The sequence below is a fragment of the Mirounga leonina genome, unplaced genomic scaffold (genome assembly GCF_011800145.1).
Source record: "Mirounga leonina isolate KUSES-001 unplaced genomic scaffold, KU_Mleo_1.0 Mir_152, whole genome shotgun sequence".
NCBI lineage: Eukaryota > Metazoa > Chordata > Mammalia > Carnivora > Phocidae > Mirounga > Mirounga leonina.
This window is the reverse complement of record NW_023270380.1, coordinates 17,426,473-17,441,828: the sequence shown is the minus strand read 5'-3', so window position 1 is coordinate 17,441,828 and position 15,356 is coordinate 17,426,473. Positions and strand designations below refer to the sequence as shown.

At 39.9% G+C, this 15,356-nt stretch overlaps 1 protein-coding gene across 4 annotated transcripts in view; it reads left to right on the top strand.

Annotated features, from left to right (window-relative positions):
* The window catches only part of ZWINT (ZW10 interacting kinetochore protein), a 50,498-nt gene that overhangs the window by 15,577 nt on the left and 19,565 nt on the right, over window positions 1-15,356 (top strand). The window contains exon 7 of one of the 4 annotated variants that reach the window (XM_035008622.1): window positions 4,478-7,788. The exons of 2 other annotated variants lie outside the window; for them this stretch is intronic. In XM_035008622.1, the coding sequence (XP_034864513.1) occupies window positions 4,478-4,568 (91 nt within the window). In that variant the 3' untranslated portion in view covers window positions 4,569-7,788. Of the gene's footprint in view, window positions 1-4,477; window positions 7,789-15,356 lie in introns of those variants that run through there. One more of the 4 variants, XM_035008617.1, reaches the window with a different exon arrangement.

Here is a 15,356-nt window from a genome sequence, read left to right as displayed (position 1 = left end):
TTGTCAATTTTGTTTATCTTTTTGAAAAACCAGATCTTAATTTCATTGATCCTTTCCATTGTTTTTCTGGTCTGTATTTAATTTATTTCTGCTGGGATCATTATTATCTTCTTTCTTCTAACTTTGGACTTAGTTTGTTCTTCTTTTTCTAGTTCCTTGAGGTGTAAAATCAGGTTTTTTGTTTGAGATCTTTCCAATTTCTTAATATATGAATTTATCACTATAAACTTTCTTCTCAGAACTGCCTTTGCAGCATCCCATAGGATTTGATATATTTCCTTTTTCCTTTGTTTCAAGATAACTTTTTATTTCCCTTTTGATTTTTCCTTTGACCCAATGGTTGTTCAGAAGTGTGTTGCTTAGTTTCCACATATTTGTAGAATTTTCACTTTTTCTCTTATTTAAAAAAAAAAAAAAAATTTAAAGTAGGCTCCATACCCAACATAGGGCTCAAACCCACAACCCCAGCATCAAGAGTGGCACGCTCCACTGACTGAGCCAGCCACGTACCCCTCAGCTTTTCTCTTATTGATTCCTAGTTCATACCATTGTGGTCAGAAAAGATCCTTGGTATGATTTCAATCTCCTTAAATTTGCCAAGATTTATTTTGTGTCCTATCATAGGATCTATCCTAGAGAATGTTTCATGTGCACTTGAGAAGAATGTGTTTTTTGCTGCTGTTGGGTGGAAGGATGTATATATGTCAGTTAAGCCATTTAGTCTAAGAAGGGGTTCAATTCCAGTGTTTCTTTGTTGATTTTCTGTCTGGATCATCTATCTACTGCTTACAGTGGAGCATTGAAGTTCACTAGTATTTTTGTAGTGCTGTCTGTTTCTCCCTTCATACCTCTTAGTATTTGCTTACTATATTTAGGTGTCCCAATGGTGAGTGCATATATGTTTCCGATTGTTTTATCTTCTTGGTTTATCAAACCCTTTATCATTATATGACGGCCTTCTTTGTCTCTTGTTAGTGTTAGTGGCTTGAAGTCTATTTTCTTTGATATAAATATGGCTACCCTTACTTTTTTTAGATTTCCATTTGCATGGAATATCTTCTTCCATCTGTTTACTTTGAGCCGGTATGTGTTGAGAGCTGAAATGAGTCTCTGTAGGCAACATAAACTTGGGTCTTGTTTTTTTTTTTTAATCCATTGAGTCACTCTGCACCTTTTGATTGAATAATTCAGTCCACTTACTTTGTAGTGATTATTGATATGTAAGGACTTGCAACTGCCAACTTACTGTTTGCCTTCTGGTTATTTTTCATGGTGATTTGCTCAGTGCCCCCCCCCCCCCTTTTTTAATGTTTTGTGAATCGAGTCTAGATTTTTGTTTTGTGGTTACCATGAGGTTTATGTAAAACATCTCAGAGATAAAAATAGGTCATTTTATGCTGAAAGCAGCTTCTCTTCATTCCTGTATAAAAGCTCCACCCTTTTATGTTTTTAATGTCACAGTTCACTGATTTTATGCTGTGAATTTGTTAAATTATAGTAGCTGTAGGTTTTAATACTCTTTTCCTTTAACCTTTATACCATAGTTAAGTGGCAACAGTGCTGTTCTAATGTAGAGTTACCGTTTTCTAACTCTGTAGCAGAGTAGAGTGTTTTTGTGTCACTGATTAGCATCTTTTCATTATAGCTCGAATAATTCCTTTTAGCATTTCTCGCAAGTCAAGCCTTGTGGTAGTAACCTTGCTTTAGCTTTTGTTTATCTGGGAAGTCCTTTTTTTTTTTTTTTTTTTTAAAGATTTTATTTATTTGACAGAGAGAGACACAGTGAGAGAAGGAACACAAGCAGAGGGAGTGGGTAAGGGAGAAGCAGGCTTCCTGCCGAGCAGGGAGCCCGATGCGGGGCTCGATCCCAGGACCCCGGGATCATGACCTGAGCCGAAGGCAGACACTTAACGACTGAGCCACCCAGGCGCCCTATCTGGGAAATCCTTAATCTCTCCTTCATATCTGAAGGGGAATTTTGCCAGGCAAAGTGTATTTGGCTGGCAGTTGTGATCTTTCAACACTTTGAACATGTCATTCTACTCTTTCCAGGCCTGCAGAGTTTCTGCTGAGAAATCTGCTGAGAGCCTAATAGGGTTCCTTTGCAAGGTTACTTTCCTTTCCCTGGCTGCCTGTGAGGTTCTTTATCATTGATTTTTGACAGTTTCATTATAATGTGTACTGGAAAAGATTTTTTTGCATTGAGATAATAGGCTGTTGTAATCGTTTTGTGGACTCTTACCAATTTCTTCCCAGGTTTGGGAAGTTCCCAGCTATTATTTCTTTAAGTAGACTGTTCCCTTCTCCCCCTTTTCTCCTTCTGGTACACCAGTTACTTTTATATTTGCCTTTTTGAACTTTTGGATTGAAACTGATAGCTCTTGCTGGGTTTCTTCACTATTCTAAAATCTTAGTTTTCCCTCCTCATAGAACTGAATTATTTTTCTATTCCTATACTCCAAGTCGCTTATTCTCTCTTCTGTCTGGTCTGCCCAGTTACTGATGCTTCATTCTCCATCTCATTTATTGAATTCTTCAGTTCTAGTATTTGTTTGGTTCTTCCTTATAATTTTAATCTCTTTGGTAAAGAACTACTGTGTTCATTAATTTTGTTCCTGAGTTCACTGAATGGCCTTTCTGAGTTTGCTTGTAGCTTGTTGAATTTCTTCATGACAACTATTTCGAATTCTTTATCAGTTAGAGTGTGGTATTCTGTGCCTCTGAGTTTGGTTGCTGGAGAATTCTTTTCTTTTCTTTTTTTTTAAAGATTTTATTTATTAGAGAGATAGCGAGAGCAGGAGCACAAGCAGGGGGAGTGGAAGAGGAAGAAACAGGCTTCCCATTGAGCAGGGAACCCAGTGTGGGACTCGATCCCAGGGCCCTGGGATCATGACCTGAGCCGAAGGCAGACACTTAATGACTGAGCCACCCAGGCGCCCCGGAGAATTATTTTCTTTTTGTGATACCATATTTCCTTGATTGTTTATGGTGTTTGAAGACATGCACTTCTGCTTTAGCATTTGAAGTAGCAGTCACTTTCCCTAATTAAGGTTTTGTGTTTACTTTGGATCTTACAGTTCAACAGGCTGGCCATTAGAAACCTTTCTTTTCTATTATGGAAGGTGGCACTGTAGCTCGTTTGTGGTTTCTCCTGTAACAGCTGGCTCTTGTGGATGCACTTAGCTGGTGGCAGAGTGGGGGGTGTTGTGGGCTTGGCAGCTGGAGCTTTGGGGTGCCACTGGGCCTGGTGTGGCATCAAGTGGGGCATATCCAGAGGTCTGTGGGCGGTCCTGCCAAAGTCCTGAAGCCGGCAGCAGGAAGCCCATTTCTTCACTGCACTTTGGTATTCTCGACTGCCTCCTTCCCTTTCCTCTTCAACCCCTCAGTCACTGGTGTTCCTCCTCAGAAATCCAGGTGCCGCTGGGGAGAAATGGGTCCCTCCTGCTGCACCTGGACAGCTGCCTCGAACGTCACTCCCCCAACCAGTGACAGGGTGTTGGCCTTTGCCTTGTGGTTTTGTATCTCTAGAACTTAGTTCCTAGTCACTAGGGTGTCACTTACAGGAAATATCTTTGTTAAATGACTTTTCCACCAAATGGTGTTTTCTATCAGACATGTACCTAAGTTAAAAAGCTGTTTAATCTTGTGTTTTGTTTTTTCTAGCTAGGTATCCTGAGTATCATATTTTTTAAATATATGTGCATTTACATATATTCTAAACTGTGAAGGCAGGTATTATTTTCTCTTTATAATTTAGTTTTATTTTCTATTATTTTTTAAGGAGTCATTTATTCCAATCATGAAGACACCTGGACGCTATGGGAAACCTTTCTCACTTTATTGTAGTACTGACTGCTATCTGTAGTCTGCTGTTTTTTATGGGTGTCCAGTTTATTTGTAAAGAAGTTGAGTGGACATCTTGGCTCATTTTAAATTTTGTATTAGGAGCAGAGTTCACATTTAGTGCTGTCACAGAACTCGAGATGTTTGCTTCTTGGATGTTGTGAGTTGGACAGTGTTAAAGTTCTGTGACAAAAACAGTGCACCTACTTTGTTTAATGTCAGTTGAAGCCTATCTGATATTTCCTAGATGGTTAATAAGTATATGAAATTAATATATAATACAAAATATAGAAAAATTAAAAATCTAATGTCTTCCTCTAGACATTACTCTCTTCACAGAAGTATATATGCCTGACAGAAATGTGGAGGAAGAATCTCCATCCTTGTAACAAATCCTCCAGAGTTTCCAAAAAATTTCATACTTTAAGTCCTCGGTCCCTTGATTTGCAGTTTCTCTGACCGCTTGCGGCATTTGTATTAACATTGAACATTCACATCTTTCTTTGACCAGCTGTCTCATTGGTTTTACTCTTCTTATGAACTGGTACTGCTTCTTTAATGATGGTTTTTGTTGAACAGCTGATACCTGGGAAAACAGAGAAACCTGAACTTGCTAAGTCTCTTATTTATTTAGCTTCTGCTATCCTCAGTACATCTGGCATGTGAACAGCCCTGTGAAGGCAACCAGAGACGCTTTGAACATTGCATTTGCCGTCACGAAGTGATCTTTCAAAAATCACTTGAAATCCATGGACCAAGAGAATGAAGGCCTGAGAGAAGCAAATGAAACTCTTGTGGTTTAATCATAACAAACAATTCAAGTATCCTTTGAGCACAGACATCACTAACAGTAGGTTTTATATTGTGAATTTAAATGCAAGCTTGCTGCAGTGTTATGGTGTCCCCTATTCTAATTGGCTGTGAGCCCTGTGGGTGTGAATTGTTCTGTGTAGGAGTTAGCACCACTGGCCCTTCTCAGCCCCACTCGCAGAACAGATGTCTAGTCAACCTTGGCTCTTCCCTGACACCCTTAAGTATGGAAGATCACCTCCCTCGTGCTCCAGTACCCTGTTCAGCCACTCCCAATCGATAGACCTTGGCATGTAAGAAAAATATTTTTGCTCTGCCTACTAAAATATGTTGAAATCAGCATAACATATATGTTATATATATGTGTGTGTGTGTGTGTGTGTGTGTACACACACACACACACACATGCTCCAGAAATATGTGAAGTGGGGAGCTAATTCTGTGGAATAAATCCAGGGGATGTTTGGAAATAGTGGGATGGGAAACAGGCCTTTGTAAAAGGTATAAAATGGCGTTTTGTTGGAGAATTTTAGAGTAAAGTAAACTAAGCCAGATTCCACATACAGGATAAGTAGGGTAACACAAGACCATGTGGAGGAGCCGTGAAGGTGTGATGTGGCCGCAGGAAGGCTGTGGTGTGTGGTGTGATTGGAATGCGTTAGAGGCCGTTGGTTGGACAAAGGGTGCTGAGTGACCTCCTCAGATGTTCGAAATTTAGAGACAAAAGCAAATAGATGTTGAAACTTGGAACTTTTATCTGCTTGTCTTCCTATTGATTTTGTCACCTTTCAGGTTATCTTCTCAGTGAAAATAGCAGATTTTTGTCAGTTCACAATTTTTAAACAGATTAATATTCAATCCTATAGGTAATAAACATTTAATGCTTTTAGGCATTAACTGGTGAGATAGTATTGTTACCATTTGTAGACTAAGTAGCTGAGGATCAGGTGCTTTCCCTAAAGAAAAACAACTGCAGCAACAGCCGTGATATTCGGGGCCAGTATGCTCCGTTTCTTCCCTCATGTCATCGTTGACACACACACACAGACTCACTGTAATGACCCGGATATGTTATCTGGGAAGACATAGGGCTAAGCCTTTAGTTCTTAAAATGTGAGGTATAGTAGAGTCACCTGGAGGCGTTTCTTAAAATGTTGATTTCATTTGTCTCTTGGAGGTTCTAATTCCTAGTGGCTGGTTTAGATTTTGCATTTTTAACAAACACCTCCAGTGATTATGATGCACTGGATTTAGGGACCGTTTTGTGAGAAACACTTCACTCTTTCCCACCGAGACTTCAGCATTCATTGTATTATCAGCTCGCTGGGTTGTCCTGGAGACCATGAAACAGTGGACCCACCCATTTTGAACAGGGCTGGGGCCCTGGACAAGCTGGAAGTGATGTGGGGATAGGGGCGGGGTTGTGTCATGGCAGAGTCTGAAGTGGGAGGAGAGGGCGGCGGAAGGGAGAGCAATGAGGGCTGAAGGCAAACATGTGCTGTAGGGGGTTCTGGCCCACTTGTGTGCCCAGCACACGAACCCGGAGGGCAGACGGGACAGTGGAGGACACCTATCCCTCCTTGTCCTGTTCCCATGGGAAGTAAACTCAGGAAATGAAAATGTTGATCTATGAAGAGATAAATTGCCTAAGTTTATCATAAATACACATTTATGAATTGTGCCCCAGACCCACAGCTGAGCTCATTTCCTACCATCCTGTGGCATCAGGTGAGGTCCTGTGTCTCGACTTCAGCTAAGATACGGACAGCAGTGTGACCTCAGGCCTGGCTCGTGAGGACCCCGAGGATGGCTAACTGGGGAGGATGCTGAGGTGGTGGGGAAGGTGGGGACGACAGTGGAGGGGCCTGGCTCCTGGGGACAGCTGTGAGTCAGGAACAGACTTTTGTATTCAAAGAGCCACTGAGGCTTGGAGGTGGTTTTGTTAGAAGCTGACACCTTATGGATCCACTTCTGGTTTCTGCAGCCAAACTTACTGGAAAACGCCTTAACTTTTGGTGATAATTAAACGTTCACTAGACTGGAAAAGCTGCTTCTCAGAGGATCTCCATGTCAAGTAAATAAAAGTTTGCAGGCAGCAAATGGAATGCTGGTCAAAGACAGGGTAGTAGTTCGATGAAGTTGTCCATTGCCCACATAAAGATGCAGGTGTTACCACAAGCTTAACTCGCTATCCTGCAGTCTCTCTCGCTTATGCTGAAACCTCCAGACATGCCTGATCGGACGAGATGAATGCTGAACTGTTCAGAACGGAAAACATACAAGTCCTACAATTGCCCCGTGTTTTAGGAAAGCTGAGCGGTTTGATACATTTTGCCTCCCACTTGGAAAGGAGTCCAAAGTTTATAAACCCTCCTAACGTGAGTTTTAAGGTGACTGGTGAGTCCTCCCTGAGCTGTTTCTGCTCTAAATACCAGGCAGGAAATTTGTGATCTGCTTGGCGGCAGCCCGTTGCTGGAGACTGCTGAGCCCCGTCATTCTGAGCTGGAAACACCTTATGCTTGTGGCCTCCCGATTGCTTGTTGGCCCGATTGCTGCGTGTCCTGGGCCGTGAGGCGGTCAGGCATGCTCGTGCGAGGCTTTGTGCCCCTTTGCTTCTCCCCTCGCTGCAGTGCTTTCTTTATTGCTGGTTGCTGGTCTCCTTACTCCAGCCCCAAGAATCTGTGAGATGCTGGGGATTCGCCATCATGAGTGGTTCTCAGAAGGTGTGCTTAGCGGTACCCGCAACATCCTAAATCCGTGTTGCTGTTTTGGATTCAAGTGCTCTTGAAGAGTTCATGCTACAGTGGGAAGTTTTAAAAGCTGTGATGATTTCCTCTTACCTACTTTCTAATTTTCAGAAGTCACATGTCACATGTCACATTTTAATACTTAGTTTGTAATTACTTCCCTGGCCCCTCTGTGCCCTCATTCCACGGGACAGACAGCTGTTTAGGGTGATGAGAGTTTGGGGGTGGCCATTTTTCCTCATTTCTTTTCCTGAATTCATTGGTCTTGAAGATTGTTTACCTATGAACAACATCTTCTAATATTGTCTTTTTAAAAAAAATATTAATCTCCAACAGTTGTCATCTTTTTGTTAAAAGTATAATTAATAAAAGTGGAAATGTAGGCTTTCAACATTATGGTGTTTTAATCTAATTTTTGAGTATCTCAGAATAACTGAGTTGCCATAGCAATCAGTTAGATGTGCAAATGCAAGAAAACTTTAAACATGTTTTTTTTTTTTTAACATATAATGTATTATTTGTTTCAGAGGTACAGGTCTGTGATTCAACAGTCTTGCACGATTCACAGTGCTCACCATAGCACATACCCTACCCAATGCCTATCACCCAAGCACCCCATCCCTCCCAACCCCCACCACTCTAGCAACCCTCAGTTTGTTTCCTGAGATTAAGATTTCCTCATATCAGTGAGGTCATATGATACATGTCTTTCTCTGTTTGACTTATTTCGCTCAACGTAATACCCTCCAGTTCCATCCACGTCGTTGCAAATGGCAAGATTTCATTCCTTTTGATGGCTGCATAATATTCAGAAGAAGATAGCAGGAGGGGAAAAATGAAGGGGGGGAATCGGAAGGGGAGACAAACCATGAGAGTCGATGGACTCTGAAAAACAAACTGAGGTTTCTAGAGGGGAGGGGGGTGAGAGGATGGGTTAGCCTGGTGATGGGTATTAAAGAGGGCACGTTCTGCATGGAGCACTGGGTGTTATGCGCAAACAATGAATCATGGAACACTACATCTAAAACTAATGATGTAATGTATGGTGATTAACATAACATAATAAAAAAATTTAAAAAAATGTTTTGATTGTGTCTGTTCCTAATTGGTACTCACTCATCTCCAGTATTTCCATTGGGTGTTTTTATAACACTTTAATGGAGTAGATATTTATCAGCAGTTAGAAGTTGTTTTATAGACAGTAAAACTATTACAACTTTGTAATTTTTATCTTAAAAATATGAAATCTGCAATACTTTGACAAACCTTTGAAAAGTTGTACTTACTGTAGCTATCTTTGGCATTTCTCAGAGCAGAGAAGATTTGCTCCTCTACTTCCACACCCTGAACACGGATCCCACCTGGCCCTCACCATAGCTTATGGAAAGTCGTGCTAACTGCTAATTTTATGCTAACACTTTGTCTTCATTGTGTGTTATTACTACAGAATACACTGCCTGTTGCATAATAGGTATCCAAGAGTTGTTTCTTTGCTTGTTCTTTTGATAACTTTTGAACCTTATGTCTCAGGGGCTTGAACTCAGTTCAAGCCAGGCACTATGTCAAGATACACAAATGACCTGGGGCAGATGGAGCCTTCAAGGAAATCTCCAAATGAACGAGGGAGGCTTGTTCATGCTACAGTGAAACACTTTGGAATATATAGGTGTTGCTGTTTTTATTTTTGTTGTTGGTGGAAAAACCTACATAACAAAATTTACCATTTTAACTATTTATAAGTGTACAATGCAGTGGCATTAAGTATTTTCATGCTGTTTTACATCCATCGCTGCCATCCACCTCCAGGACATTTCCATGTTCCCAGGCTCTAACTCCTTCCCCATGAACCAGTAACCCACTCTAGGGACCTCATATAAATAGAATCAGGCAATACCTGGTCTTTTGTGACTGGCTCACCCTTAGCACAGTATTTTCAATGTCAAACTTTCATTATTAAGGCTGAATAACATTCTGTATGAATATACCACTTTTTGTCTATCCATCTGTCAATGGATGCTTAGGTTGCTTCACCTTTTGGCTCTTATGAACAATGTTGCTGTGAACGTGTATACAGATACCCATAGGAGTCCCTGCTTTCTCTTATTTTGAGATTCCAGAAGTGGAACTGCTGGATAGTATTAGGTAAGCCTATGTTTGATTTTCGGAGAAACTACCATACTGTTTTCTACAGCGGCTACACCATCTTATATTCCCACCAGCTGTGCACAAAGGTTCCCGTTATTCCATGTCCTCACCAAAACTTGTTATTTTCTAGGGGTTTTTTTGGTTTGTTCTTGGTAATAGCCACCCTAATGGGTATGAAGTGGTATCTCATTGTGGTTTTGATTTGTATTTCCCTATCAGTTATCAGTTACCAGTGTTGAGCATCTTTTCAAACACTAGTTGGTCATTTCTTTAGAGAAATGCCTGTTCAGTCCTTTGACTATTTCTTAATCAGTTTGTGTGTTTTTTGTTGTTGAATTGTAGGAACTCTCTCTATATTCTTGATATTAATACTTTATTAGATATATGCAGGGATCTTCTCCCATTCTATGGATTACCTTTTTACTCTTGATTATGTCCTTGATGCACAAATATTTTTAATTTTGATAAAATCCAGCTTACCTATTTTTTTCTTTTGTTGCCTTGCTTTTGATGTTATATCCAATAAATCATTGCCAAATCCAATGTAGTGAAGCTTTCTCCTATGTATTCTTCTATAAGTTTCATAGTTCTAGTTCTTTAGGTAAAGCCTGTGATCCATTTTGAGTCATTTTGTATGTGGTACACATTTAGTCTAAAACTTCATTCTTTTTTGCATGTGGATATCCAGTTTTCCAACACCATTAGTTGAAAAGAATCCTTTCCCTCTTGAATGGTCATGGCACCACTGTCGAATATTTTACCATACACATGAGAGTTTATTTTTTTGTAACATTGCTAAATTTGTTTATTAGTTCTAACGGATTTTTGTGTGTGTGGAATCTTTAGGGGTTTCTGCATATAAGGATATGTCATCTGTGAACAAAGATCATTTTACTTCTTCCTCTTTTATTTAGATACCTTTTATTTCTTTTTCTTGTCTCATTACTCTGGCTAGGCCTTAACATTACTATGTTTAATAAGAGTGGGATGAGTGGGGATCCTTGCCTTGTTCCTGATCTTAGAAGAAAAGCTTTCACGTTTTTACACTTGAATATGATGGTTGCCTTGTGTTTTTCATATATGGCCTTTAATATGTTAGAAAGTTTTCTTCTATTCCTAGTTTGTTGAGTGCTTTTATCAGGAAGGATTGTTTTATTCTGTCAAAAGGTTTTTTTTTTTTGCATCAATGGAGATAGTCATGGGTTTTTTGCTTTCATTCTGTTAATGTGGTGTATGTCATTGTTTGATTTTCATATGTTAAACCATTTTTGCATTCCAGGAATAAATCCTACTTGGTTTGTGAATAGTTCTCTTAATATATTCTTGAATTTTGGTTTGATGGTATTTTGTTGAAGATTCTTGTATCAGTGTTCATGAGAAATAATTGGTCTATAGTTTTGTTGTTGCTGTTTTTCTTTGTCTGGCTTTGATAGGTTAATGCTAGCTGCATGGAATGAGTTAGTTCAGGCTGCTGTAACAAAAATACCATAAACTGGTGGCTTGTAAACAACAGAAACTTATTTCTTACAGTTCTTGAGACTGGAAAATCCAAGGTCAAGGTGCCAGAAGATTCAGTGTCTGGCAAGGGTCCTCTTTCTGGTTCATAACCAGCACCTTCTCATTATGTCCCGACACTGGAAGGATGAGGGAGCTCTGTGGTTCTCCTTTATAAAGGCACTAATCCCATTCACAAGGTCTCCACCATCATGATCTAATCACCTTTCAAGGACCCCAGCTTTTAATACCATCACCTTGGAGGTTAGAGTTTCTACATGTGAATTTTGGGGGGACACAGTCAATCTATAGAAGAAGTGTTTCCTTTTCAGTTTTTTGGAAGAAGTTGAAAAGGATTGGCTTAATTCTTTTTTAACTGTTTGGTAGAATTCATGGAAGACACCATCTGGTCCTGGGCTTTTCTTTGTTGGGAGGTTTGATTCCTGATTCAACCTGTTCATTATAGATTTATTCAGATGTATTTCTTCATGATTCAGTCTTGGTTGTGTGTGTGTGTGTGTGTGTTAATGTTTCAGTGAGGGAATTAGGACCTGAAACTTCTTAGTCCACCATCTTGCTGGCATCCCTCTCTGCTACATTATCATTACATTGTGTTACTGTCCTGTAAATCATTGGCGGTAGTACAAAGTGGTTCATGCAATAAGAGCTTCCTTTTCTTGGTTTCCAGCAAGTGTTCTCTCACTTTTGCACTGTTACATATGTATGATTGCACTAAAATCAATGATTCATGGATATCACGATCTTGCTGTGATTAAAGTCTGTATTTTACACTGAGGCACATGTCTTAGTGCAGAGTGGTGACCCTGCTTTTGAGAAGTATGGGTTCGTGTTCCAAACCTGGTCATAAACAGCACTCGTATTTTTGTGACTTATCTTTAAAATGAGAATGTTAAAGTAAATGATGTTTAAAGGCCCTTTTATATCTAATTCTCCATGTTTCTATAATGCAGATAGCAATTTAAATTTTGAAACTATGTAAGTGAGCCTAAGAATACTTTTATGTGTACCTACTCAGGAGTACACTTACCTGAAACACTTTGGATTAGGTCAACAGGTAGCCCTTATGAAAATAGTGAAGAGGGCACTGGGATAAATTATTGGGACCTAAGAAAATCAGACTCTTAAATCAACATGCTCTTGCCTCAGCCTTTCAGAGGGTGTTGTAGGTTGTCTGTGAACTTTACCCTGAGGGTAAAATAGAACACATCTCTGGACATTTTCCTGAAGGAAATGTTCATTGTTGGCAGGGAGAATCTTTGGAGAATAACAGTATATGATACACCTCCAATACCCTTTGATTTTGTCCTAGGAGAATATGGTTCAAGTTCTTTAATAAATGGGGTTATAAGAATATGACAGAAAAAGCCCCCACCCTTGCTGTAAATAAGAAAATATGGAAGGAAAAAAAGATAGTAACAACTTCAGTGTCAATAGAAAAAGAAACTAAAGGCTCAGTCGGTTAAGCGTCTGCCTTCGGCTCGGGTCATGATCCCGGGGTCCTGGGATCTAGTCCCGCATCTGGCTCCTTGCTATGTGGGGAGCCTGCTTCTCCCTCTGCCTCTGCTCCTTCTCTGGCTCATGCTCTCTTTCTCTTGCTCTAGTTTGCTCTCTCTCAAATAAATAAAATCTTTAAAAAAAAAAAAAAAAGGAAAGGAAACTAGGTTCATAAAGGTGGAAGAAACTATATGGTATTTGCATGCAGGATCCATCCAGAAAACTCTCACAAGCTGGCCATTCAAACATGAGAGAAAACAAGATTGCTTTAATATTGCTTATTGCCTAAAAAGTCATTATTGGCTATTTTAGGACTTGAGGCCTGTGTGTTTAACACTGCCATGAAGAAAATTTGTGTACACAAAAGGAGATTCTTCTTTATTTTCAGAAATCATAGCATGGAAAATACAACAAAATATACTTGAGAAGGTTTCTGAAAGCAAACAAAATTCTATAAACACTCAGTTTACTTCAGATGTTAAAATGTAATGTTTGTGAATAATAGCCACAAATATTTTTTAGGCCAATATGCTTTTCTGTTTGCTTATAAATTATACGTAACTGAAGATGGTTACAGTTTATAAATTTCTAATGTGCGTTGCTATTTATATGGTGTTTCTTTATGCTATTAATGTGCAGTGCCACTGTCTTCCATTATTTTCAGATATTTCTTTAGTTCACATTTTCACACTTATGATACTGTTAATTTATGTTATTTTTTCCTACTCATGAATGTCAATAATGACAGAGAAAAGAGCACTGAAGAATAATGAAAATGGTGAAGAGTCCATCAAAGTGTGATTAAAACAGTCCAAAAATAGGTGAAAGTTCATGAATTTTGCAGAAGTGTTTCATAATAGTGAAGTTCACTGATGTGAATTAAAGACTAGTAAATTTGGTCAAGATATATGGTCCTCACATCTGCATAAGTGGGATTCAGGCAAAATATAAAAGAGCCAAGTGTGGGGGAATGTGGTGGCATCGTTCTGGTTCTGTCCTTCAACCAGGTAGGACTCACTCAGGCCCCTGTGGGAAGTCACAGATGAAGACACTTCAGGGGGAGGATACCAGGAAGAAGGCAGAAGAAGAGGTGCCAGGAATCCGTCTCCCACCCAGGCAACCAGTCACGCTGGTAGAATCTGTCTAATGTAACTATTTGGGAACTTTGGAGACTTTACAGCTTTTGGGGGATGGCTTCGATGGTAAATTGTGATTAATTGCAGTCAACTGCAAATCTCTGAGCCCCAGCCCCAGCCCCAGGGCAGACAGCCAAGCACACGTTCCTGGAGCACATTGCAGATAGCTTGCAGGAGGCCAGGGTGAGCAGTAAGGAACCGTCCCCCCAGTATCGATCGTCTGTGTTCTGATCACTAATTGCTGCCTTAAACTCTATCCTGGATGTCTGAAATACGACCGACTGGCCCTGCTCGAGGCTTATTCACAAATGACGGAGTCTGGGTCCTGGGCAGTGTGGTTGAAGCTGTTACTGTACACTGGTCTCATCTTTCTGCTTGAAGTTCTGTTGAGAGTAGCCTTAATTATATTCTGTACAAGAGAAATTAAATGTAGTTAGCCCTAGTCTCTGTTGGTCAGATTTATCAGAATGGCAGATGGAGTGGTATACTCATGTGACTATTCGAGTTCAACCAAGAAAATTAGGGTCAGATATTGGAGGAGGCAAACTGCTATAGTTCCTGAGCATTCCTGAACATTGTGGGCATGCCAAGAATACAAAGCCCTGACTGCTCTTTGCTTACTGCCTTCTGTAAAAGAGGTGGGTTTCCCGTGGTCAGTGTTCCTCAGATGTGGCACAACCCCGACTACCTGTGTAGCATAGAGAAGGCGTCTCCATACTGGCCCCGTGGAACTCAGGGCACCCAGGGAAACCAACAGAAGCATGATGCTTTTGCTTCGCAGTCTGCTGTAATAAAGCTCTTTGTCTGGAAGAAAAAAATCCAATAGAAGCCTGAAAAGAAAAATAAATACATGGTAAAGGAATATATAAAATAAGGTAGAAATTAGTCCAGATAATTGCTAATAAAAAATTTATATAAATTAAATTTACTTGCTAAAATGAGATTTTGAGAAGGAATTTTATTTATTTATTTATTTTTTTTAAAGATTTTTATTTATTTATTTGACAGAGAGAGACACAGCGAGAGAGGGAACACAAGCAGGGGGAGTGGGAGAGGGAGAAGCAGGCTTCCCACTGAGCAGGGAGCCCGATGCGGGGCTCGATCCCAGGACCCTGGGATCATGTCCTGAGCCGAAGGCAGACGCTTAACCGACTGAGCCACCCAGGCGCCCCTGAGAAGGAATTTTAAAATGATCTGTGACATATACAAGAGACACATTACATAAAAAGATGAATGATGAAAGTCATGGAGCAGTCAAACATCATATAAAACAAATAATTAGGCTTCTGCTAATAAGTAATACACACCAAATATCATGTTATGTTATTTAATATTTGTAAGCTCTCGTAAAACTTGAAACAATTGATTTTGTTAGAATGCTGCCAGATGACATCTATATTGATCTTAAGGTTTATAACAAACTTGAAAACCAGGTATTTTTAAGAAGCAGAGAATGAAGTTATGAACACTCAAGTAATTTCTCAAGAACTTTTATAGAACATATGATCTAACTAGGACTCAGTTTGCTTCCTTCCATCCTCCCTCCCTCCGTCCCTCCTTCCTTTCCTTCCTTCCTTCTTTCCTTCTTTCTTTCCTTCCTTCTTTCTTTCCTTCCTTCTTTCCTTCCTTCCTTCCTTCCTTCCTTCCTTCCTTCCTTCCTTCCTTC